General features: G+C 29.6%; 5 protein-coding genes across 5 annotated transcripts; 4 read left to right on the top strand and 1 right to left on the bottom strand.

The window, feature by feature from the left end:
- On the top strand, positions 1-2134 carry LOC108453299 (uncharacterized). Its single transcript, XM_053031082.1, is given in 3 exon segments — positions 1-117; positions 409-1357; positions 1360-2134. Coding segments are annotated over 2 exon segments (1518 nt in total). The 5' UTR covers positions 1-117; positions 409-420; the 3' UTR covers positions 1941-2134.
- Positions 2135-2527: 393 nt separating this feature from the next.
- Positions 2528-4964, bottom strand: LOC108453307 (mitochondrial outer membrane protein porin of 34 kDa). The gene is made up of 6 exons (XM_017751335.2): positions 4699-4964; positions 4552-4619; positions 3978-4088; positions 3499-3585; positions 3147-3355; positions 2528-3059 (listed from the first exon to the last, which is right to left on the bottom strand). The coding sequence occupies exons 1-6, from the start codon at positions 4745-4747 to the stop codon at positions 2753-2755; spliced, it is 831 nt and encodes a 276-aa protein (XP_017606824.1). The 5' UTR covers positions 4748-4964; the 3' UTR covers positions 2528-2752.
- A 3122-nt stretch (positions 4965-8086) lies between these two features.
- LOC108479168 (AP2-like ethylene-responsive transcription factor At1g79700) lies at positions 8087-9979 on the top strand. The gene is made up of 8 exons (XM_017781613.1): positions 8087-8334; positions 8433-8515; positions 8656-8664; positions 8751-8839; positions 8960-9033; positions 9125-9175; positions 9339-9415; positions 9504-9979. The coding sequence occupies exons 1-8, from the start codon at positions 8087-8089 to the stop codon at positions 9977-9979; spliced, it is 1107 nt and encodes a 368-aa protein (XP_017637102.1).
- Positions 9980-10584: 605 nt separating this feature from the next.
- LOC108459238 (V-type proton ATPase subunit d2-like) lies at positions 10585-13454 on the top strand. Its single transcript, XM_017758612.2, has 10 exons — positions 10585-10954; positions 11146-11266; positions 11663-11770; positions 11854-11956; positions 12103-12183; positions 12290-12375; positions 12489-12548; positions 12644-12692; positions 12764-12898; positions 13046-13454. Exons 1-10 carry the CDS (start codon positions 10774-10776, stop codon positions 13175-13177), a joined length of 1056 nt encoding a protein of 351 aa, XP_017614101.1. The 5' UTR covers positions 10585-10773; the 3' UTR covers positions 13178-13454.
- A 6832-nt stretch (positions 13455-20286) lies between these two features.
- LOC108479161 (serine carboxypeptidase-like 46) lies at positions 20287-23538 on the top strand. The gene is made up of 9 exons (XM_017781599.2): positions 20287-20509; positions 20937-21041; positions 21463-21558; positions 21706-21884; positions 21977-22264; positions 22475-22608; positions 22835-22927; positions 23059-23176; positions 23258-23538. Exons 1-9 carry the CDS (start codon positions 20287-20289, stop codon positions 23435-23437), a joined length of 1416 nt encoding a protein of 471 aa, XP_017637088.1. The 3' UTR covers positions 23438-23538.
- The last annotated feature ends 2097 nt before the right edge of the window (positions 23539-25635 follow it).

The following is a 25635-nucleotide window of genomic DNA, read 5'->3' as shown; positions in this document are numbered from 1 at the left end:
TCCTTTAAAAATTGCCGACCCACCCTCAGTTCTTATTTCTCCTCAAACATCCCGCCGCTAAACTGCAGCATCTTGACTATTGGATTCTAAACAATCAGCAAATCAAATCAAAATCAGGTAATTTTTGAAACTCTGATTTGTACTTGAGTCATGAGATTTTGGGTAATGGCTAAGTTTTTGTTATCTGTTCTCTGCAATTTTTTTTTCTGTTTCCAGTCCTATTTGTTGAATGATTATTGAACTTGGTGGGTTTTCCTTGTTATTTTACACTTATTTTAATCTGGGTTTTTCTTGTTTTAACTTAAGATTTGCTTTTGAGTTAACCCTTTTGTTGGAACAACGTAAACATTAATATTCGTAGCCTTTTCTGCACATTGTAATGTTATGCACTTATTTATCTTTCTTCAGGAATTGGTAGCTATGGCTGCAAATATGTTTGTGGTTCCTCAGACAAAAGGCACTGTCTTGTGTTGCAAATGTGGTATTTTGATGGCTCTGAATCCTGCCAATATGTGTGTGACCTGTTTGAGGTCTGAAGTTGACATCACGGAAGGTTTACGAAAACATGCCACTATTATGCATTGTCCTGAGTGTGATAGCTACTTGCAGCCCCCTAGAACTTGGTTAAAAGCTCAGCTCGAATCGAAGGAGTTATTAACGTATTGTGTGAAACGACTCGAGACCGATTTGAAAAAAGTTAGGCTAGTAAATGCCGAGTTTATTTGGACCGAACCCCATTCTAAGAGAATCAAGGTCAAGCTGAAAGTTCAAAAAGAGGTTCTAAACGGAGCGATTCTAGAGCAATCTTATGTTGTTCAGTATGTTTTGCAAGATCACATGTGCGAATCTTGTACAAGGTTTCAAGCAAACCCGGATCAATGGGTGGCTTCCGTGCAGCTGAGACAACGAGTTTCACACAGACGCACTTTCTTTTATCTCGAGCAGCTCATCCTAAAGCACGATGCTGCAGTCCATGCTATCAAAATCAAGCAGATGGATCAGGGTATCGATTTTTTCTTTGCCAATAAGAGTCATGCTTTGAAATTCGTGGAGTTTTTGGATAAAGTTGCTCCAACAAACCGTAGAGAGAGCAAACAGCTTGTTTCTCACGACCCTAAGAATAATAGCTACAATTATAAGTATACTTTCTCTGTTGAAATATCCCCGATTTGCCGTGAGGATTTGATTTGTTTGCCTCCTAGACTTGCTGTTAGTTTGGGGAATCTCGGACCGCTCGTGATCTGCACGAAAGTAACAAACAACATTGCATTGCTCGATCCACTTACTCTAAGGCAATGTTTCTTGGACCCTGACCAGTATTGGAGGTATTCCTTTAAGTCTCTACTCGGTAGCAGGCAGTTCTTGAATATGATGTCTTTAATGTGGAAGTTGTTTCTCCAGAATTTAACGTCGGGGGCTCTAAATACGTCATGGCCGATGTTGAGGTGGCTCGTGTCACTGATTACGGTAAGTTGTTCTATGTAAGAACTCATCTGGGCCATATATTAAAACCTGGAGATCGTGCTCTCGGTTATGACCTATATGGTGCCAACAATAACGATAATGAGCTAGACAAGTATCAGAATCTTGTAATTCCCGAAGTGATTTTGTTAAAGAAGAGCTACGAAGAGAAACGCCAGAAGAAGCGTGGGAAGCCTCGTCCTTGGAAGCTTAAGTCTCTTGATATGGAACTCGATGAATCCAAAGGTAGAGGATACGAAGAAAAGATGAACACGGAATACGAAGAGTTCTTAAGAGATTTAGAAGAGAACCCTGAATTACGGTTCAACTTATCGCTGTACCGCAACAAAGATTACCAACCATCGGAAATGGCATCTATGTCAGATGGCGATGATGTGCCTTCAGTTCCATTGGAAGAGTTGCTTGCTGATCTCGAGTTGAGCGATAAGGAAGATGGTGACGATAGCATGAAAGACTAATGATCAAAGTCGCAGTTTTCTATAATTGATTAATTTCTTGTGAGTTTTGCTTGAAAATGGTGTTTTGAGTTATTTGCTTTTATGCCCTTTCTTTCTAAAGCGAATAAAGTTTTGTTGCTGCCCTGTTAAACTGGGAAGCTTTTGGTTGCTTTCATGGAGTCCTTTGAGTGAAGACAATCTCGCTTTTGCTCTCACTGCTCAAGTTAGAAATATCTATTACAATTACTTAGATTATTTTACTTAGATTATTTTCTTAAATCCATAGATTTTCTAAAACCCTAATTATTAATTTTTGGGTTCGACGGATTCACATTATTAAACCTTTGTCCAAAATATATGTATTTTATTCTTGAAGGATCAAACTAAAAGAGTTTCCATTATACTTCTACCTTTAATCATCTCACCACAAGTAATGAAAGCTTTCCATGGCCGAGCTTTACAAGCTAGTCCAATGTTAGACTTACGCCTATACCTGTTACCAAGTTCTATACAAGTAAAAATTGTCCTCAACATAGAAAAGGTACAAACCCTTATTTTACTTTATTACCAAATTCCATGAAAAAACAAAGAGAGCCTCTAAAAAAAAATTTATGGGGCAAATCAAAGGTACTTCACCTCAATTAAACAAGGAATGACTAAAAACAGTTATCACATTTTTTTCACTTAATTCTTTTTTTAAATGAAAAACCATTGACATGAAAGGTAAGATGGCAACACCATGAATGTCAATAACAGACTAAAACTTCAAAACTCTTTTCAAGTCTACCATACCCTTACCAAAATGAGCTCCTTTTTTTTTTTTTTTTAAGCTCTCAAGGCTTGAGTGCCAAAGCAAGTCCGACCTTGGGGCTCTTATCGATGGACTTGGTATCCACCTCTCCAGAAATGGAAAAGAGTGATTTTGGGCGCCACTCGTGCTGGATGAGTGCACTTGCCTTGCCAGCATTGTTCACCCGTGCCTTGATTGTGGTTAATGGATCCAATGCATGTTGTGTACCCACGGTGATGGTGTTCACATTGGTAGAGAAGCTATGAGTCACCTCAGCACCAACAGCAGTGTTGGTTGATGGATTCACAATATGGTAGTAAGATGCGTTAACTGAATCACCCTTTTCATTCCTGCATCGACAAACAAGATATTGAACTTGAGATTATATCATTTAGAATGTTCAGCTGTAGATAGGTATATAGAACATAACCACATACAGAGCCAAAGAAGCAATGAGGTCTGCATTGGTGAAGCTGAATCCCGCGTTGCATTTGGTGAAATTCCCAGTCTTTGTGTCGAATGAGATATCGGTACCTAGTGCAAGAACATTTGTTCCAAGCACACCCGAAAAGTTAACTATCGGGTTGGCAGTCAATCCAATGCTTGAGCTTATCCCAGCATACTCATGCAAATACTGGAGTTCAATCTGGTATACACAAAAGCGAAAAAACAGACATGTCCAACAGCATCTCAAAACACATTCTAAGTAACACGTTCTTGAGCCAAAAGCCAAAACAAGAAGGAAGTTTCAAAGGATACAAATTGAAATCTGAAGACAGAATTTTGTACCTTGCCAGACCTCTGATCAGGGACTCTGAAGCCAAAGATTGCCTTTAGCCCGGGTGCAGGTTCATCAACTGTTATGGTGGTAAATAGCTGATAAACATAAATTACTTTAGTACAACAAACAATTTTCAAAAAGGCTTACAAAAGATGGAAAACATATATATCAACAACAAAGGAATATAAGAAGGTAAAAAAGGAACTACGAACTAAACCAAAGAGATCCTTCAATTGAAAAGCATTTCGGCCAAATAGGTCAGGTCCCAAGCAGTATGATCTAAACAATGTTATCAAGCAGCTACTCTCCTAGTTAAAGCTTGGGTTTCAAACATAGAGGGGACAAGACATGATTACTAATTTTATTATAATAGAAGTCAGATGAAGGCCGAAGAATATATAATGGAGTAAAGAGCATCATATCTAACTTGCAAAAGAGAAATTTCAACCAATAATTCAAACTTATAGATAAAACTAGAAGTACTTGCATTGGAGCTGGTGTCCACTTTGATATCAGTTGTAACATTCCTAGACTTCAGTTGGGTATTAACATCAGCCAAGAAAAGATCACCTTTCTTCGTTCCAGCAGAGGTAATTGCCTGAAAATAAAGGGAAAAACAACAAAACAAGGCCAAATTAGTTCAAGTTCTCATAGCAGATTGAGAAATCGAACATCTTTGATGATACATTGCAGTTAAAAGATTGAGATAACCATGATGAAATTCAAGAAAAATAGCTGCTATTATACTTCAAAAATTGAATACACACATACATATGTTTGGAAAGCATACACTTTACCTTCAATTTCAGCTTAAATTAAACATTCTTTATTTGTAATTAACATAATTTTATTCTTAAAAAACTAAACAAAAAAATCTAAAAAAATGTAAACAGAAACAGCATTTAGGTTCACTGGAACAAAGAACACATGCATTTTATATAAAATTAAATATGAAAAAAATCACAACTTGGGTTCAAATGAATTCTTCAATAATGACTAAAGAAAACATAATCTAGAGAAAAAAAAATTAAACAAACCCAGAAAATAAGAACCAAACTTACAACACCAGTGGGAGAGCTAGTGGTCAAAGTGAACTTTTGGTCAGTCTGATAATCCTTGTAAAGAAGATCTATAAAATCCCAAAAATTGAAAAATTAGACATAAATATTACAGGTTTAAAGCTTTCTTGTTTTAAAAAAAATTTATACCTCTGGCTTTCTTGCCGATTTCAGTGTAGAGACCAGGACCCTTGCCCATGATATTTTGCTTGGAATTTCAGTGATAAAGAAAGGAAAAAGAAATGAAGCTCAAAACCACAGAGGTGGATAAAATAAATAGGAGAATCCAAAAACCCTAACTTTCACCATCCATTTCGGGGATTGGGGGTTTCTGGTTTAAAAAAATATTATTTTATCAATGAAAAATGTGGACCGTTGGATGGTAGAGGTGGGTTGGTTTCTCGCTGCTTTCACCGTTGATCCCTTTTTCAAAGTCTTTATGTTAGTATTAAATATTTTATTTTTGGTTATTTTTTAATTTATTATTATGTTATTTTTTTATAGAAGGTACAATTTCTCAATAATTCATAAATGGGATAATAATATATTTTAGTGTATTTAAATTTATATTTTTTTGTATTAATAACAATTTATGACGAATCGAGTTAAGACTCAATATCTGAAGTTGTTGGTTTTAATATAGAAATAAAAATATTTTTCCATTTAAAAAAGTAAAAGTATTTTAAAAATTTTAATCTAATTTGTATTTAATATGTGATTTTAATGAGAATAATTTATTAAATAAAATATTTTCAAATTTAAATAAAATAAAACTTAAATTATTTATATACATACTTAAAAAAATATTTTCTACATGTTATTGTGTTTGTTTCATGAAAAATATTTATCAGTTAATAGAAAATAAATCTTTTTCTTGTAAAATAACTTATTGTTTACATAAATTATTTTTTAAAATAACTCATTTATAAATAATATTATTTTATATAAAAATTAACTTCAATTAAACCTAATTTTTTATATTGATAATAATTTTTAATTTTAATTATAAAAATTAAACATATATTTTAATCATCTGTATCTAATAATATAATTTATTTATTGTAATAAATTATTCAATATTTTAATTTTATTTTAATAATAAATTTTAAATAATATTCTTTGTGAAAAATATTTATATATATTACAAGTATAAATATATTAATAATAATTGTTTTATAATATAAAGGTTAAATTATGTCATAAGTTCATGTACTCTTTATAAATTTAGAATTTAGTCCATTTAGTTTTATTTTTGAGAATTTAGTCATTCTACTTTTTAGATTTCAAAATTCAAATTCAATTGTTAATATTGTTAAATTTATTTTGTTAATTTCGTTGATGTGATATTTTTAAATAAAAATACTAAGCTTGATAGCCATGTAACTAAAAATGACGTTGTAATGAACTTGAATTTAACAAAATAATTTTAATAGTGTTAACAACTAGATCTGAATTTTGAAATCTAAAAAGTAGGATGACTAAATTCCCAAAAATAAAATTATAGGGACTAAATTCTAAATTTACGAAGAGTATTTTAACATAGTATAGAATATGAATATTTCTTTAAATCACGTTTAGCTTCATTTATTCTTTCCTACTTTAATGCGTCAATATATACTTAATGCATCAATAGGTACTTTCATATATATAATTATGTAATTTAAATCAAGTTTTAATTAGGTATTATTTATTATTAAGTTTATATATGATACTAATTATTATAAAATATTTTTGATTATCAAAAGAAATATTTTGTAACAAATATATTGATGTCGTATTGGTTTTAGTAAGAACAACTTTTAGAAAATGACTTTAGGAAATTTGTCAAACAATGGAAAATATTTTACAAATAAATATCCAAATAAAAAAATTATCAGTTTTTCAAAAATCAATTTATTTTCCAAAGCCTTAAATATTCTTTTGAAACTTTTAATTACTCTTTTAATTTTTATATTGATGTTAAAATGCGTATAATTTTTACAAGAAAGTAGATAAGAGCTCTTTAACATTAAAATCTAGGGTTTTCTAAGTAAAATTATAGGTTAGGGGCTACAAAAATAGTTTAAGGGCTTGTTTAAATAAAATATAGTAGTTTAAGAGTTTTTTAGTATATTACCCTTTAATATTTAAGGTAAATTGTATTAGTAGTCACTCAATTATAAAAACTACAAAAATTATCACCGAACTTTTTAATTTTATCTTTTCTAGGCATTCATGGTATTTTTATGTACACGTGTCCAACTGTAATTCTCCTAGATAGTATAGATATTTAAATATTTTATAATTAAACTTAAATTTGAAATAAAAGAAAATTTATTATCAAATGATAATTGGAATCCAAATAAATCATTTTCATATACCAAAGGGAGTTGCAGAAAAAAACAGTGGAGTGATACATATGGTTAATAGTTGAACAGTTAAGGACCAAGTATTAAGTTTATGCTTCATTTAATCTTTTTTCCTAGCTAAATAAATCCAGAGGGAATTTCTTGTAATATCCCCATAAACTATAATTAAATAATAACTTCAAATTGAATATTTTTGGTGTTTGATTCCATAGGGAACTCAGTCAATTACAGCTTCCTAGTGGCTACCATGAAAGAAGGTACCCATAGTCAGCCATAAGATATTGAATTACACTGCATGTTTTGTACTTGATAGGTTGATTAACAGCTTATGTCATCTTTTAACTCTTTCATACAAATCAAAATGCTCAATGGAATTTCCGGTCTATTTCTTGTAAATATAGCTCATCTCCTTTGTTCTTCCTTTTTAACTTTTTTCACATACGTATTCTCCATATCCGTAAAAGTTTTAATGGAGGCTTTTTATTGTATTAAGAGTTAAATTTTATTTTAATTTTATTAAAAAATGGGTTTAAGTATTTGGTCAATAACATCAATTTTAACGATAGAAATGAATAAAATTTATTCTTTAATCTAATATATAGATATTAATTTATTCAATTTTTGAATAAAGACGATAAAATGTAATATAATCTAATAAAAACTTTTAACTTTTGTGTAGGGACGAAGCCAGGGGGCTGGCATGCCCCACCTCCTTAAAATTTTTAAAATATTTTAAATTAATAAAGGTAAAATTGTACTTTGACCCCTCTAAAATTATAAAAATTCGATTTAATCCTTTACAAATTATAAAAATATAAACTATAAAAAATTAAAATTTCATCCAACCCCTCTGAAAAATTTTTCAAGCTTTGCCCCTGCTTTTGTGTATATTATATATGGGTTGGCATTTACAAACAAAGTAGGGATCGACATCTAAAATTCGTCAAGACATTGCAAATTTGTCTTAATTTGTTCATAGTGATCATCATTACACTTGTTTTGGATTAAGGAAATATTTTCAACAACGATAACGAAACATAACAATTCCAAATTTCATAAATCACATTATATATATATATATATATACATCAACTCTTTACACTCTATAGAGATCAAGCAGCCATTGAAAGGAAAAAAAGTGAAGCTACAAAACAGATAAAAAGAAGAAAAGCATATCAAGGTGACAAGAGATGGAAATGATGATGGTTAACAAAGCACAATGCCTAGGAAGCCACCTTCGCCGGTTGTGCTCAGTTGTCGATGATGAGGTTCAAGCCGTAAGGTGTGTGAAGAGACGGCGAAGAACTCCAGGTTCGGTTGCGGTCGGATTTGATGGGAATCAAGGACTGGTTCAAGTTCAACCCCAGCAACAAAATGATCAACGACCCATTGCTGCTACTACTGTGAAAAGAAGTTCAAGGTTTCGAGGTGTCAGCAGGTACGAACTAGGCTTTCTAAAGTCGAAACCGTAAAATAACGATCGTAACATTACGTTTTTAAGGTTGTTTGACTGTAACTAATAATGGAAAATTATAGACATAGATGGACTGGACGGTATGAAGCTCACTTGTGGGATAAACTCTCTTGGAATGTTACACAGAAGAAGAAAGGGAAACAAGGTAATCTTTTTTCTTTCTTTGTTTTGGTTTTAGGGTTTGGGGTATTATCGTTCTGGTTTATCGATGCTTATGTATTGTTGTATGATTTTATGTTCTTCCATTGGTTCCTGCTGTGGATTTCGCTCTTGGGGATCCTGCAGTTTATCTTGGTGAGTGCATACAAGTTACACTTTTTTCTAAAACAAAAACTACTCTCATCTTATAGAGAAATGAATCATTTTTACTAAATTTTCAGGAGCTTATGATGACGAAGAAGCTGCTGCAAGAGCATATGATTTAGCTGCACTTAAGTATTGGGGAACATCGACTTTCACTAATTTCTCGGTAATTCGTGTTTTTTATTAAGAAAAAGTTGCATATATGAAGATTGCTTATACCCGAATTTATAAGTTTGAATATATATTAAAGAAATGATGTAATAACTCCCTTTGATGATTCCTGCAGATATCAGATTATGAAAAAGAGATTGAAATAATGCAAACAGTGACAAAAGAAGAATACTTGGCCTCATTAAGAAGGTAAAACTCTATATATCAAATCAAAAATTCATATATACTTAAACTGAATTCTAAAAATAATAAATGTGACTTCCAACTTCTTTGTTTTCAGAAGGAGCAGTGGGTTTTCAAGAGGTGTGTCCAAGTATAGGGGAGTTGCGAGGTACAGATATAAGTGTTGGATTACATGCATGTGCAACTAAGAGGGCACTTAGGCAATGTTGACTTAAGTCTCGTGTCTCAGCTCGTGAGACATGAACATATGAAAATTTTATGCAAATGCACAAATGAAGTAAAGATTTTTCTTTTGATGAATAATCATGCAGGCACCATCACAATGGGAGATGGGAAGCAAGAATAGGGAGAGTCTTTGGAAACAAATATCTCTACCTAGGCACTTACAGTAAGTTTATATATCTATGTTGCTTTGAAGCATTTGTGTCCAATATCCGTATTCTTACACTCATGTCCGAGTGCTTATGATATTGCAGGCACCCAAGAGGAAGCAGCTCGGGCTTATGATATAGCAGCAATTGAATATAGAGGGATAAATGCAGTGACCAACTTCGATTTGAGCACATATTTCAGATGGTTAAAACCAGGAACAATGGTAGAGCCTGAATCTAAGCCTTCATTTCACCATTCTTTACCAACAGATTACTTGAAGTCTCCAGAAAAACAGGAAGTTTTCAAAACCAAAACCCCATCGTCATCGTCGTCATCGCCTACAGCATTAGATCTTCTCTTTCGATCATCGATATTCCGAGAACTGGTAAAAAAGAACTCAAACGTCTCGTCCGAAGACGGAAGCAGTGTTACCGATGGGGATGATGAATCAAAGAACCAACAAGGAGGAAATGGTGTTGATGCTGATGATGAGTTTAGTAGGCTGTTTTATGATGGCATTGGTGATTTTCCATTTATGTGCTCTTCTACCAAAAGTAGCATTGAATTGAAACATATGTAATTCCTTCCATTTTAGTTACTTTTGTAAATAAATTAGATGTAAAATGTACAATTTGCTGTAAAAATTGAGTATTTTCCGTTTCTTCTTTTTTTTTTTTTTTTAATGTTGGTACATAGTGTAGCATAGGTTTAGGTGGAAATTGTAAGAGGAATTTGGGATCATGTAATCTTCCCTTTTGTGAATATAATAATGTTAAATTTAATTGATATCTTTTATTAATTTAATTTTTAGTTAAATTTGACTCTTATTAATATTTCAAATAATGTCAAATTATTTTATTTTTAATAAAAATATTAATTAAAATATTAATTGTTTCAATAATATTAATGTGACAATTTGTTTAATCATTTATGTGTACTTTATACTAATATAAATACTATTTACCTTATATGTCACACTAATAAATAATTTTAAAAATTATAAAAAATTATAAAAATTAAAATTATAAAAATTTCATAAAATTAACATGAAGCTAACTCTTTTTAAAAATTATAGTCAAGTTTAACTAAAAAATAAACATAAAAATGTAATCTTTGAGAGCTAAATCTGACATCCCAAAATTTTGGAGGACTATATAGCAATTTCACAAAAATATATGCAGAAACAAAACACTTGGAGCAACGCAGATCTCATCTAAACTCTCGTATCCATACTTCCTTCCCTTCCCACAAATCCCCTCAAAGAAACATAATTCTCCCCAATTTCCCAAATCTGCATCTTTAGGGTTCTGTTTTTAACTTTCAATTCCCAAACTCAGATCTTAATTTGCTCAAATAAGTCAAAAAAGGTGCAAAATGTACGGATTCGAAGCTATGACATTTAACATCCACGGCGGTTACTTGGAAGCGATCGTGAGAGGTCACAGGGCCGGACTCTTAACCGCCGCCGATTACAACAATCTTTGCCAATGCGAAACCCTTGATGATATCAAGATGCATCTCTCCGCCACCGAGTACGGCCCTTATCTCCAAAACGGTAAGTCTCTTTCATGATCTTCAATTTAATTGCTTTTTTCAATTTCAAATCTGCTAAGGTAATTCCTTGATTTTGGTGTGAATTGAGCCGAAATTGCTATTTACTACAACTTCATGCTGTTAATTCAAGGTATATCTGATTAATATAATGAATTATGGGATCTCATTTTAATTTTATTATATGCTTTGCAGAACCTTCACCATTGCATACGACTACAATTGTAGAGAAATGCACTCTTAAACTTGTTGATGAGTATAAGCATATGTTATGCCAAGCTACGGAGCCATTGTCTACCTTCTTAGAATATATCACGTATGTAAAGATTCTTTCTGTGAATTGCTTGTGACATATTGAATTATCCTTCTCTTAGACAATGGTAATTGATTTATTTCACATCTAATGATCTGGGTTTCATTTAATTGAATATTAGCAGTGCTGAGCTTGTTCAGTATCATCCACGGGTGATTTTTTATATGGTGGTGTGAATTGTTGGTTAACTATTTAGCTTATTAGAAGTTTTTTTTTTTTTTTTTTTGGGGGGGGGGGGAACATTGTAGGGTTGCTGACTTCGGTTGGGCTTTCTTGAGTTCTCAGTGATCTAAGGAAAGATGTCTGTTAAGATGGTGCAAATATGAAGATTGATTAATAGGTTTTTGTTGATTTAGTGGCATCCCAAGAAAAACTAACTTTTATTATTATTCCATATAGATATGGTCACATGATAGACAATGTTGTCTTGATTGTTACTGGAACCTTGCATGAGAGAGATGTTCAAGAGCTCTTGGAGAAGTGCCATCCTTTGGGCATGTTTGACAGGTAATTTATCCTCTTGATTAAGATCAGGTTATTATCTAACCTCACCTGATATGTATGCTAACTTTTCTGTTTTGCTGCTTCAGTATCGCAACCCTGGCAGTTGCTCAGAACATGCGCGAACTCTACAGATTGGTTCTTGTTGACACTCCTCTGGCTCCATACTTCTCTGAGTGTATTACCTCTGAGGTACATGCTTCTAACAACTTTCCTGATTATCTGTGTATAAGCACACATGTCCGATTGTTAGTAGCTGTGTTGGGGTGTTGATTGTGTTGAACGATGTAATATTTGAACCTTTTATTTTGGCTTCATGTATCTTGGACTTTCTCCAGGATCTTGATGACATGAACATTGAAATCATGAGGAACACTCTCTACAAAGCATACCTTGAAGACTTCTACAAATTTTGCCAAGTACGCTTTTAATACAGAAGAAAGACGGCATTTCTTTTTGCATATGGATTATGCTACTTGTTTTCATTTCCCTACTTGTTAAGTTAAACATTCCTTTTTCATATAGAAACTTGGTGGTGCGACAGCAGAGATCATGTCTGACCTCCTTGCCTTTGAGGCTGACAGAAGGGCTGTAAATATCACCATTAACAGGTACTATTAATTATGTGAAAGGTTTACTTCATATAGTTTTCTAGTTTTACTCTATGTACTTTCTTACCATGTATTTTCTAATAAACATGTTTGGTGTGGTTTACTTTTTGCAGCATTGGCACTGAACTTACGCGTGATGATCGGAGGAAATTATACTCGAATTTTGGTCTGCTGTAAGCTCATTCTCTCTGGCCTGACTATACGCCTTTATTTTGGGTGTTAGGTTTGTTTGAGTTTTATATCTGAAATGCTACTTCGTGTTAAACAGTTATCCCTATGGCCATGAGGAACTTGCTGTGTGTGAGGATATTGACCAGGTTTGTTTCACATATTATTCATAGATGAAGCTACTTCGAGTTCTTATTCTTTTGCTTCGTTTGTTGTCTAGGTCCGTGCTGCGATGGAAAAATATCCTCCCTACCAATCAATTTTCTCCAGACTATCTTACGGAGAGAGCCAGATGCTTGACAAGGCATTTTACGAGGAGGAAGTGAAAAGGCTTTGCCTAGCTTTTGAGCAACAGGTTTATATTTTATTTCTCAGGCATCAAATTATCTTTGTTAATAGCAACAATCAAAGAAAAGCACAACTGCGGCATATGATTGATTTTATTTCTTTATATTTCCTATTTTCTTCATCAAATAAATAATGCATCAAATTTCACCTGCAGTTCCATTATGGTGTTTTCTTTGCATACATGAGATTAAGAGAGCAAGAGATCAGGAATCTGATGTGGATCTCTGAATGTGTGGCTCAAAACCAAAAGTCTAGGGTTCATGACAGTGTGGTCTTCATATTTTAGATGATGGAGGATTGGGTAGGAAAAATTAATCGGGTTGAATCAGCTGTAAATTTTCGTTTCTCTTCTTAATTTATCAACATCCCATATTATAATTGGAGTGGTTTAGCTGCTCTGTTTCTAAGCATTGTGTTGTTAAAGAATAAATGCCATATGATTATTATATATATGTTTGATATGGTTTTTTGGGGGTAAAATGTTGTATTCAGATTGATTAAAATGTATTGTTGTCTTGAATTTGAGGTTGTTTTCAATGATTTAATATGAAGTTTCTAGGAAATTTCATGTTCTGGTATGTATGTATGGTTTGAGTTAGAGTTGATGGTTACTTATTATAGAAGGATGGGATGACTGATGTGGTTTGGTGGGCCCTGGAAATGAAATATAATGTTTTGCCTTAAATTTTCTTTTAATTTTTTTAACAATGCTAGCATGACAATTTGTTTGGCTCTCTCTCTATTTTATGCTGATATAATATTATTTGTTCATCGACAAATAATTTAAAAATTAAAAAATATATAAAATATTTAAAAATAAAATTAACATGATATACACGTTGATTATAACGCGGACTGTCATGTTTAAAATTTAACATTTTAATCAATGTTTTCTTCAACAATTCGATTATTTTGAATGGTGAATGATCAAATTCAATTCTTATTAAAATTTTGAAGATCAAATTTAGTTTAAAAAAGAAGAAGCTAAATTGATAAAAATGTATAAATATTAAAGGTTAAATTTGTTATTATGTCTTATTTTTATTATATTGTTATTTAATGTTAAATATAATATTAAATTTTATTTAATATGAAATCATTTCAATATATTTTATTAATAAATATTTGTACTATTTTAATATAAATCTAACTTTAATACTTATACTATCATTTAATATTAATTTAAATTTATTTATTGTTTAATATAAATGATTAAATGGTTTTACTTTATTATATGCATGCATATTTTAATATATCCTTAATTTTTATTTTATACTTTTATTTCAACGTAATCGTTGCTATTAAATTCAAACATATCTTACCATTAATTTTAATCTCACCATTACCATTATTTTTAATATTACTAGAGCCAATTTCGCCATCCATCTAAAGGGAGCCTAAGGATGACAATGAAGTACCATGACCGATAGGACAAAGAACCGACCAAGATACTAGTTCGAAAGAAGGGATTGGACCGGTTGCCCTCAAACAGGCTGAATTGGTCCGTTGGACTTGTTTGAATTAAATTTCTAAAATTTTTAATAATTTATTCAAATAAATCAGGCAAACTAGTTGAACAAATTGATTCAATCAAATAAAAAAAATAATGATTTGATAGGTTCGATCATATCGATTTGATTTTGAAAACCTTGACTTTGATTTTGAGATTTGAGACGGACAACATTTTTCTACAATGACTTCTTGAGATTTGAGATTGCTTGTACAATCAATCCTCTATAACAATCACTAGAGGTGTTTACGGGTTGGGCCGGGTTTGGCTGGGTTTATGCAAAGTATTTAGAATACTTTTCTAAGTCCGTGCCTAACTCAAAAAATGAGCTTATTTTTTTACCTAAGCTTAGATTGATTTGTGACAAGTAAACCCAGGTCGACCTGACTCGCCCATATATGATTTTTTTAGATTAATTTTTATTTAAAATTATTTTATATATATATATATATATATATAATACACTAGATGCACTGAAAAAAAGACTAATATTAAAATAGTAGCAACATAATAGTAAAATAGTAGCAAAATAGGGAGAAAACAATAAGAAACTAATATTAAAAAAAAAAGATTTTTTGTCATGTAGTGAATTTGGACTGGGTCGGGCCCGGGCCAAAAATGTCTTACCCGAGGCCCAGCCCGTTTTTTAAACGAGCCTTATTTTTTTTTGCCCAAGCCCATTTTTTGGGCCATATTTTTTCTCAAACCCTCCCACATTTCGGGCGGGCCACCCAGCTCGGCCCATGCACACCTCTACTTATGTAACTGGGTAAATATTTTTTAAATCTTGTGCAATGAGTTTTATTGTTATTGGATTAGTAATTTAAAATAAATATAAATATAAATATAAATATATATAAATATTATTTAACATATATAATTAATATAATATTATTTTATAATATAAAATTTTGGTGCAGTCGAGCTTGAGCCAAAAAATTTGCCCAAGGCCTAGCCCATATAAAAACGGGCCCTTTATTTGTTTTAAGCTTCAAGCTTAAAGTTTAAGCCTTTAGTATATATAGATAAGGTTGACTTTAATTGTTTTAAGGTTTTTCTTGTACTATTGATCAATGATGATTTTTTTTTAATTTTTATTCTTCGTCTCTATTTTATAGTTAACGTTAAGATTCATGATTGTCTTTTCTAATAATATAATCTATAAAATTGAACATGTATTTTCTCTTAAAAGTGTAATATATCTTGCCATTAAACTTAATACTTACGGATATATTTTTGAGGTTTAAAGTTACAGAGAATATTTATTGTTAAGGATATTTTTTTCATGTGTTTGATTTAAATCGCATGCTTTTAAATTATTATTTTGGAAGCGTTATTACTTGTTATGTGATAGCAATTTATTTATGATATATTTTAGGATAAATTTCAAAATTATATAGAAATTTTGATTTTGTTCAATTCCTATAAAATATTAATACAATTATTGATATAGCATCATTTTATATTTATATATTACATATAAAAATAATTATATTTATCTAATATAAAATTAAATTTATATATATTTTAAAACGTATAATTGAATTAAAATTAATTTATCTTATATTTTCTTTTTCATTTTCTATATCTTATTGCAAAGAAGAATAATCAAATTATAATATAAGATATAGTTAATGCATTTAGAAATAGTTTATGATTTTTAAAATATAAAATATTTAAAAAGTAAAATTGGGTATTTCAAAAGGTGAGTGGGACAAAATTTGTATTATTGGCATCAAGTTATCACCTCATATATGTTAAATTAAATAACATATGTAGACAAAAACAAGGTGGAGATTCAACAATGTTGTAATTGTTGCAGAAATTACAGCTAAAGGGATCTTACATCCTGCACCCAAAAAAAATAAAAAATAAAAAAAAAAAAAATCTCTCTCTGGATAGTCTCATAGTTAATGTACAAGCATTGAAATTTATGTCTAAACTTTATCTTTGAATGATTTTTTTGTCCTTTTGTTAAATTTAATTATTCATATCATATCCATGTTTTTTCTTATTACAATATACTTTTTGAATGGTGAATGATCAAATTCAATTCTTATTAAAATTTTGAAGATCAAATTTAGTTTAAAAAAGAAGAAGCTAAATTGATAAAAATGTATAAATATTAAAGGTTAAATTTGTTATTATGTCTTATTTTTATTATATTGTTATTTAATGTTAAATATAATATTAAATTTTATTTAATATGAAATCATTTCAATATATTTTATTAATAAATATTTGTACTATTTTAATATAAATCTAACTTTAATACTTATACTATCATTTAATATTAATTTAAATTTATTTATTGTTTAATATAAATGATTAAATGGTTTTACTTTATTATATGCATGCATATTTTAATATATCCTTAATTTTTATTTTATACTTTTATTTCAACGTAATCGTTGCTATTAAATTCAAACATATCTTACCATTAATTTTAATCTCACCATTACCATTATTTTTAATATTACTAGAGCCAATTTCGCCATCCATCTAAAGGGAGCCTAAGGATGACAATGAAGTACCATGACCGATAGGACAAAGAACCGACCAAGATACTAGTTCGAAGAAGGATTGGACCGGTTGCCCTCAAACAGTGAATTGGTCCGTTGGACTTGTTTGAATTAAATTTCTAAAATTTTAATAATTTATTCAAATAAATCAGGCAAACTAGTTGAACAAATTGATTCAATCAAATAAAAAAATAATGATTTGATAGGTTCGATCATATCGATTTGATTTTGAAAACCTTGACTTTGATTTTGAGATTTGAGACGGACAACATTTTTCTACAATGACTTCTTGAGATTTGAGATTGCTTGTACAATCAATCCTCTATAACAATCACTAGAGGTGTTTACGGGTTGGGTAGGGTTTATTGGGTTTATGCAAAGTATTTAGAATACTTTTCTAAGTCCGTGCCTAACTCAAAAATGAGCTTATTTTTTACCTAAGCTTAGATTGATTTGTGACAAGTAAACCTGTGTCTAACTGACTACCCATATATGATTTTTTAGATTAATTTTATTTAAAATTATTTTATATATATATATATATATATATAATACACTAGATGCAATCAAAAAAGACTAATATTAAAATAGTAGCAACATAATAGTAAAATAGTAGCAAAATAGGAGAAAACAATAAGAAACTAATATTAAAAAAAAGATTTTTTGTCATGTAGTGAATTTGATTTGGTCGGCCCGGCCAAAATGTCTTACTGAGGCCCAGCCTGCTTTTTAAACGGCCTTATTTTTTTTGCCCAAGCCCATTTTTGGGCCATATTTTTCTCAAACCCTCCCACATTTCAAGGCGGGCCACCCATTTCGGCCCATGCACACCTCTACTTATGTAACTGGTAAATATTTTTAAATCTTGTGCAATGAGTTTTATTGTTATTGGATTAGTAATTTAAAATAAATATAAATATAAATATAAATATATATAAATATTATTTAACATATATAATTAATATAATATTATTTTATAATATAAAATTTTGGTCTGGTCGAGCTTGAGCCAAAAAATTTGCCCAAGGCCTAGCCCATATAAAAAACGGGCCCTTTATTTGTTTTAAGCTTCAAGCTTAAAGTTTAAGCCTTTTAGTATATATAGATAAGGTTGACTTTAATTGTTTTAAGGTTTTTCTTGTACTATTGATCAATGATGATTTTTTTTTAATTTTTATTCTTCGTCTCTATTTTATAGTTAACGTTAAGATTCATGATTGTCTTTTCTAATAATATAATCTATAAAATTGAACATGTATTTTCTCTTAAAAGTGTAATATATCTTGCCATTAAACTTAATACTTACGGATATATTTTTGAGGTTTAAAGTTACAGAGAATATTTATTGTTAAGGATATTTTTTTCATGTGTTTGATTTAAATCGCATGCTTTTAAATTATTATTTTGGAAGCGTTATTACTTGTTATGTGATAGCAATTTATTTATGATATATTTTTAGGATAAATTTCAAAATTATATAGAAATTTTGATTTTGTTCAATTCCTATAAAATATTAATACAATTATTGATATAGCATCATTTTATATTTATATATTACATATAAAAATAATTATATTTATCTAATATAAAATTAAATTTATATATATTTTTAAAACGTATAATTGAATTAAAATTAATTTATCTTATATTTTCTTTTTCATTTTCTATATCTTATTGCAAAGAAGAATAATCAAATTATAATATAAGATATAGTTAATGCATTTAGAAATAGTTTATGATTTTTAAAATATAAAATATTTAAAAAGTAAAATTGGGTATTTCAAAAGGTGAGTGGGACAAAATTTGTATTATTGGCATCAAGTTATCACCTCATATATGTTAAATTAAATAACATATGTAGACAAAAACAAGGTGGAGATTCAACAATGTTGTAATTGTTGCAGAAATTACAGCTAAAGGGATCTTACATCCTGCACCCAAAAAAATAAAAATAAAAAAAAAAAATCTCTCTGGATAGTCTCATAGTTAATGTACAAGCATTGAAATTTATGTCTAAACTTTATCTTTGAATGATTTTTTTTGTCCTTTTGTTAAATTTAATTATTCATATCATATCCATGTTTTTTCTTATTACAATATACTTTTTAAGGTATTATTATAAATTTATGTTGATACAAGTTATCAACAGAGACAAAGAAAGGAGGACGATGATGAAAAATGTTGGTTCACCCATTATAGGGTCGAGAGTCGAAAATATAGAGAGACTTAAGATGAATGCATAGTGTATTAGGGTTTTGAGAGAAGAGTCTCCCTACTAAGTTATACCTTGGGGTATTTATAGATAAGTGAGGCTCCTATCGAATTATGCTACTCAATGACTCAATAAAGGATTTAATTGGGTCTACATGAGGGTAAGATTTTAACAATTTATATAACTTGACTTTAATATCTTGCGCTCGAACCTTAACGTTTGATTTTCTGGTCATGAATGTTCATCTTAAAACTCATGTAGTGAGTTCGAATCATAGGGATTGTTTGCTTGTGGTATATATGTGAGAGAGTAATTTGTTACTGCATTATTTAATTTTGTCATATTATTCACTATTTTATATCATTTATCATATTATTATATGGGTAACCTATATACAAAATCACTGAACTATTAGTAAATTTACATTTTGGTCACTTTACTTTAGAATTACAAAATAATCATTAAACTATTAAAAATTTTCATTTAATTCGTTAGGCTGTTAAAATTGCCACTATATAGCTTTCTCCATTCTCACCTTTAGCACAAATTGAAAGGGTAAAATTCCTCTCTTCTTCTACAATTTAGTTTTCTTTTTTTCTCTCATGAAACAGCTTCGAACATCATAAATTTTGAACCAAAATCCAAACAACTTTCTTTTCCGATCTTTGACACTGACTATTGGATCAACTTGGATATGAGATGTGTTCTTCTACTCATCGATGGCTACTATTTCATCGTATCGATAGTCAAATCGTTGCTCAAAACTCACCAACTGGACTTTAGAAAGAAAAAAGACTTTACAGTTTAATGACTTAAATGAAAACATTCAAATAGTTCAATGATGTTTTGTAACTTTTTAAAATTGAGTGATCAAAACATGAACTTACTAATAGTTTAGTGACATTAGATGTAATTTATCGTTATTATATTTATATTGTGTAATAGTAATAGAATCAAAATTATATAATCTACCTTGTGTTGCAAAAAAAAAAAAAAAAAAACACATATCAATTCAGATACGAGACAACGTGCCGTTTCCTAGTAACTTACAAAAACAAGAAATGCAAGAAGCCGGGACTTTAAGCCTAGGCCTTTTGTATATATCTATAGATCAAATCAATGTATTGGAAATTGTCTGAATCAACTCAATCATGGGTGTTTGGTTCTTATCGTTGTTGTTCTTCTTTTTATGTTCAAAGGTGAGGGCAGAACTGATACCATCGTTGCCAGGACAACAAGACCACCTTTCATTTAGGCAGTATTCAGGTTACATTGTAACAGATGCAGAACATGGCCGAGCTCTTTTCTATTACTTTGTCGAATGTTCATCCAATGAAGATGTACTCCACCCTTTAACATTGTGGCTCAATGGAGGTTTTTAACCAATTATCTTATTTCCATTTCTTTTTTTTTTGCATTAAATAAAATCTAGATTATATAGGTTAGTCGGACTGGTTAAACCGAGATTAATGACATATTTAGTCTAAAAATTATATAAAAATGAGTAATAATTGAAACTAACAAAAATCGAATATAGTCATTATCTTTTATGTTTTAAATTTTTATTTGTAAAATATTAGTGTTGAATGCAATTTTTGTTAATTATATATTTAATATAAATATTTTAAATCAACTATATATTTAATATTTATTTTGCATAAATTAGTATTAAAAATATAAAATTATATGTGTATGTACAAGTTTATTGGTTTAATGGATTCAATTACTGAAAAAAAATATTAATGACTTATTGATATTATTATTTTAATAAGAAATTGATGTCATTAATTGTTTGATTTAGGCCCTGGTTGTTCATCACTTGGATTTGGTGCATTCATGGAAAATGGTCCATTCCAACCAGGAGAAAATGGAACTCTTATCAAGAATCCTTATTCATGGAATATTGGTACATCGAACTCTACTTTTGTATACATATTTTTAGGTATCATGGATGTATTTCTATTAAGATTCGGATTATATATATTTTTCTATTAAAAATAAATAAAATAATTTTTATATATTAGATTAAAGAATAAATTAATCATTTTGTTAAAAATTTCATTCATTTCTAATGCTAAAAATTGATCCTTATACATTAGCATGAGGTACACATGATTATTCTATCACCACGCAATTTTAATAGTACAAATGAATGAAATTTTTAACTAAAAATCTAATTTATTTTTTTAATCTAACATACATAAATTAATTTATATATTTTAAAATAAAAAAGTAAAATATAATCTGACTTTTAATACAAAGGTATTACTCATGTATTCACGGTTTAAATTCCTTATTATTTATTAAAGATTTTCCTACTATGATAGAATCCCACATGTTATACCTGGAATCGCCAATTGGAGTTGGATTTTCGTACTCCAATACTAGCAAGGATTACATCGATTGGAATGATACACAGACAGGTCTGTATTTTCCTATTCATCCTTAACCCTACTTCATATTTAGAAATTCTATGAAGATTATATATATTTAAAACAATTAAGAGTTGGGGTGAAGCAAAAAACTATGGACTGATCCTCATGTGATGATGATTGTTTTAATTGTGGCAGCTGAAGATAACTATAGGTTTATTTTGAAGTGGTTGGAAGAATTTCCCCAATTCAAAGATTGTGACTTTTTCTTAGCCGGTGAAAGCTATGCAGGCCACTATATCCCACAACTGGCAGCCTTGTTAGTGGAGCACAACAAGAACCCTAACGTGGAACCAGTCAACCTCAAAGCCATTGCTGTAATATACAAATGATATCGTTATCACCTTTAAACCTATCAAAATTCATTAGTTTCAAAACTTAAAATTCGATTATTTTCTTCATTTTATAGCTTGGGAATCCACTTTTGGACCTGGACATCAGTGTACTGGCCGGGGACTACTTATGGTCTCATGGTGCTATATCAGATGAAACCCTCTTCTTGGAGAAGACGGTGTGCAATGATTCCAAGTATATGCGAGAATACGTTCATTCACAATGGTCTCAAGGGTGCAATGATGTGTTCAATAGAGTTGCAGATGAAGTGAGTCTCGATGTGGGATTCGATGATCTTCTCTTGCCGGATTGCACATCTTCGAGCAACGTCGAGCAATTTAAACTTAGAAGCATATATTCAGCTGTATGTCTCTTCCTTCCTACATATATATTATTTGGACTCTTCCTTTTGGGAATTTTTCTTGAGCCCCTCTCAAATATTAAATTATTTTATTTACTTCTTAATTTTTAATTTTGACCCTTCACTTACTTTCAAGTATGAGTAGCATATTTATAGAAGTATTAAAATAGCAATATGATGAGATTGATAATTTTGCTTTTAACACTTGCGAAGGTTGGTAAGAGAGAAAAGAAGGGTGATCCATGCCTTAAAGGAAGAATATTTTCCTACCTTAATAAGCCTGAAGTTCAAAAGGCACTCCATGCCAATACAACTCACCTCCCTTTCCATTGGGATTTTTGTTTAGGGTAGTTTTCTTTCTCTTTCATATTCATATTATTGGACTGAGTTGATTCAAAAAAATTTCTAAAAATTTAAAATTTTGATTGACTTGATTGATGCAATCGATTAGACCAATGATAATAAATCTTATCGGTTTGATTTTTAATCCTATTTTTTAACCTATATATACACATTTAGGGTTAATTATTTAATATTGAATAGTATAGAGAGAGTAAAACTAGGGTTTTGCAGGCCTCTTGTCTACCAAGAAGAGAACATAGACATGAACCTTATTCCTCTTGTCTCAAATCTTATCAAGGAGGGTATTCCTGTCTTATTGTATAGGTATGCTGTTTCCATAGTTATAATTCTTCATAATTTTACATAATTTCTTCAACATTTGCTAGTTGGTGCTTCATATATTAATAATTGTAATGTTTTCTTCTTCTTCTTCTTCTTTTAAAATATTAAAATAGTGGGGACCAAGATGCAAAAATCCCACTTACTCAAACAAGGATAATTGCTAATAACATTGCAAAGGAATTGAATCTAAGTCCCTTTTCAAACTATGGCACTTGGTATGACCAAAAACAGGTATCACCTAAATCTCTCTTGGTAAATTAATGATTGCAATCCTTTAATAAATTTGATTTTTGCAACATTGAATTATTGTAGGTTGGAGGATGGACACAATCATTTGGTGGAGAAGATGCAAATGGGAAGAATGTAACATATCTAACATTTGCAACAGTGAGGGGTGCAGCTCATGAAGTACCTTTCACTTCACCTTCACAAGCCCTCACATTGTTCCATTCATTTGTGAATGGAATTCCTTTACCTAGGCCTTCCAATTGAACCCCATTGTCTCAATCACTTTCTTTTCTTTCTTCTCACAATAAATAAGGATGAGTTTGTTCAAAGACTAAAATAGCTTTCAATCTACATTCCCAAATAAATCTTCTTCTTTTTCATCTGTGTTTCAAGTTTTTGTTAGAAGGATATGTGAGAATGGTTTTGAGGAGGTGGAGTTGAAAGCAGTTCCATTTTTGCTAAGCCCATAAAATTTTAATAAAAATAACAACCCCAAGTAGAGATAGGATAACATGCATAAGATTACATTAGTCAAAGAAACACCAAATTTTCCAATAAATAAAAGGTATAATATTAAATTTAGTCCTCAACATTTATTCTTTTTTTTTCTTAATCTGGACTTTATTTTATTAAATTTAACCATCAACCTTTTAAAAAGATTCGAATTTGACCAACAGTCTTTTTAAAAATAGTTGAATTGTTTTCTTTATAACAAAAATATTGACTTAAATGTTAAATTTTAAATATGACAATATGCATGGCAATATGTTTTTGAATTTTTAAGAATTTTTTTTTGAAAATTAATTTTTTTTTAAAATTTAAATTATTTGTTGACATGTCATGTTACACAAAAGGTGTCATGTCAGTATGAAGTACATGTTAACAAGGGAAAAGACAGAAAATTTTTTTGAGAGGAAGAAATCAAATGATATATTTTTACGATGGTCAAAATGTAATTTCACCATTTTAATAGTTTATTTCTTTACCATTTTTAAAGTATTAAAACAATTTTTATCAATTGTGGATGTCAAAATATAATTTTACCATTACTTATTTAAAATTTTATAAAATATAAAAGGCCTAATTTTTTTTCCTTTTTTAGGAGGTCAAGACCCCTACTACCACGTGAGTTGTCATGCCAAAATTGTTAAAAATTTAATATTTTAACTCTTTTTAAAATGTTGATAACCAAATTTTACCTGAAAAAGAATTAAATTAAAAAATATAAATATTAAAGACTAAAATTAACATTATGCCTAAATAAAATAATATTACAGTAGAAAACACCAACCATTAGCAGAAACTTAGAGGTGATAAAATATTGACACATCCCCAAAACAATATGCATACAAACATGTCAAAAACAGCCTTTTAAGGCACTCAACAACCTTAAAGACACAAACACAACCACTTTTTACAACAACATTTTATTATAATAGTTAAGTTTATTGTAGAATCGATTTTTATGTTTTAAGGTTACCTTTTAGAACAACTTTTCGCTTATAATAGTAACAGCTTTAAGGTATTATTTTCTGAATTAGCTCTCTATAATAATATCTTGTTTTAAGTTTTAGTAAATTTAAATTTATTCTTAAATGAAATAAAAATAATAAAATCAAGTCAAGATATTATTTCAATAAAATACTTAAACTTTATATAAAATATATATTAATAATATTTTGTTAAATGAAAGTAATCTTTAATAAATGGATTTTTATTTGTAAATTTTATTAAAGATATAATCTAAATCTTACTAATAAATATCATTGTTAATATATTATATTTTTAATTTGAATTTTATAAAAAAATATGACCTAAATATAAAATATTGTTGTAGATTATATAATAGTATCTTTCTACAACATCCAAAATTTTGATAGAAAAATAAAATTATTATAGAGAGATGATTGTAATGTCCAATTTGTGAAAATTTAAAAAGTTTAATTACTTATCACGTATCAGCCCATAAAATTCGTTTAACCCTCAAATCATTCAAAAATAAAAATTTAAAATCAATCATCAAATAAAACTTTGAGAAAATTGTTGCATAAAAGTAACATAAAAGAAATATATGAAATGATTTAGTGGGCCACCCGTTTAGATTCGAAGGCTCACTCGAAAAGTGGAAGAGTTTGGAAAAATATAAGTCCAAAAATAAACTTAAATGAAAAATAAGGCCCATTTTCTAAACAGGCCCGGCCTCGAATAAGAATTTTTTTATCTAAGCTTGGCCCGACCTAAATTTGAATAAAAAATTTCCTACTGTTGTTTTGCTACAATTTTGCTATTATATTGCTACTATTTTGTTGTATTGTTGGAAAAAATTTATTTTAATATTTTTAGTATATTTGATGTATTATATTTTTTTAATTTATTTTTATATAAAAAATGATATAATTTTTTTAATACGGATAGACTAGATCAGGTTGAGCTCGAATTTAGTATTTTTATCTAGATTGAAC

This window comes from Gossypium arboreum, chromosome 7 (genome assembly GCF_025698485.1).
Source record: "Gossypium arboreum isolate Shixiya-1 chromosome 7, ASM2569848v2, whole genome shotgun sequence".
Classification (NCBI taxonomy): Eukaryota; Viridiplantae; Streptophyta; class Magnoliopsida; order Malvales; family Malvaceae; genus Gossypium; species Gossypium arboreum.
The sequence above is the reverse complement of the archived record's forward strand: the minus strand, read 5'-3'. Positions and strand labels throughout refer to the sequence as shown.

Excerpts from the sequence above, each read along its gene's own strand:
- LOC108453307 (XM_017751335.2), bottom strand. The coding sequence starts at position 4,747 with ATGGGCAAGGGTCCTGGTCTCTACACTGAAATCGGCAAGAAAGCCAGA. Across the intron at positions 3,586-3,977 it reads AAGTGGACACCAGCTCCAAT|CTATTTACCACCATAACAGT; the intron begins GCAAGTACTTCT and ends TATGTTTATCAG. Across the intron at positions 3,356-3,498 it reads CTGATCAGAGGTCTGGCAAG|ATTGAACTCCAGTATTTGCA; the intron begins GTACAAAATTCT and ends TGTGTATACCAG.
- LOC108479168 (XM_017781613.1), top strand. The coding sequence starts at position 8,087 with ATGGAAATGATGATGGTTAACAAAGCACAATGCCTAGGAAGCCACCTT. Across the intron at positions 8,335-8,432 it reads AGGTTTCGAGGTGTCAGCAG|ACATAGATGGACTGGACGGT; the intron begins GTACGAACTAGG and ends GGAAAATTATAG. Across the intron at positions 9,176-9,338 it reads AAGTATAGGGGAGTTGCGAG|GCACCATCACAATGGGAGAT; the intron begins GTACAGATATAA and ends ATAATCATGCAG.
- LOC108459238 (XM_017758612.2), top strand. The coding sequence starts at position 10,774 with ATGTACGGATTCGAAGCTATGACATTTAACATCCACGGCGGTTACTTG. Across the intron at positions 11,957-12,102 it reads CTGAGTGTATTACCTCTGAG|GATCTTGATGACATGAACAT; the intron begins GTACATGCTTCT and ends GACTTTCTCCAG. Across the intron at positions 12,184-12,289 it reads ACTTCTACAAATTTTGCCAA|AAACTTGGTGGTGCGACAGC; the intron begins GTACGCTTTTAA and ends TTTTTCATATAG.
- LOC108479161 (XM_017781599.2), top strand. The coding sequence starts at position 20,287 with ATGGGTGTTTGGTTCTTATCGTTGTTGTTCTTCTTTTTATGTTCAAAG. Across the intron at positions 20,510-20,936 it reads AACATTGTGGCTCAATGGAG|GCCCTGGTTGTTCATCACTT; the intron begins GTTTTTAACCAA and ends TGTTTGATTTAG. Across the intron at positions 22,928-23,058 it reads ATTCCTGTCTTATTGTATAG|TGGGGACCAAGATGCAAAAA; the intron begins GTATGCTGTTTC and ends ATATTAAAATAG.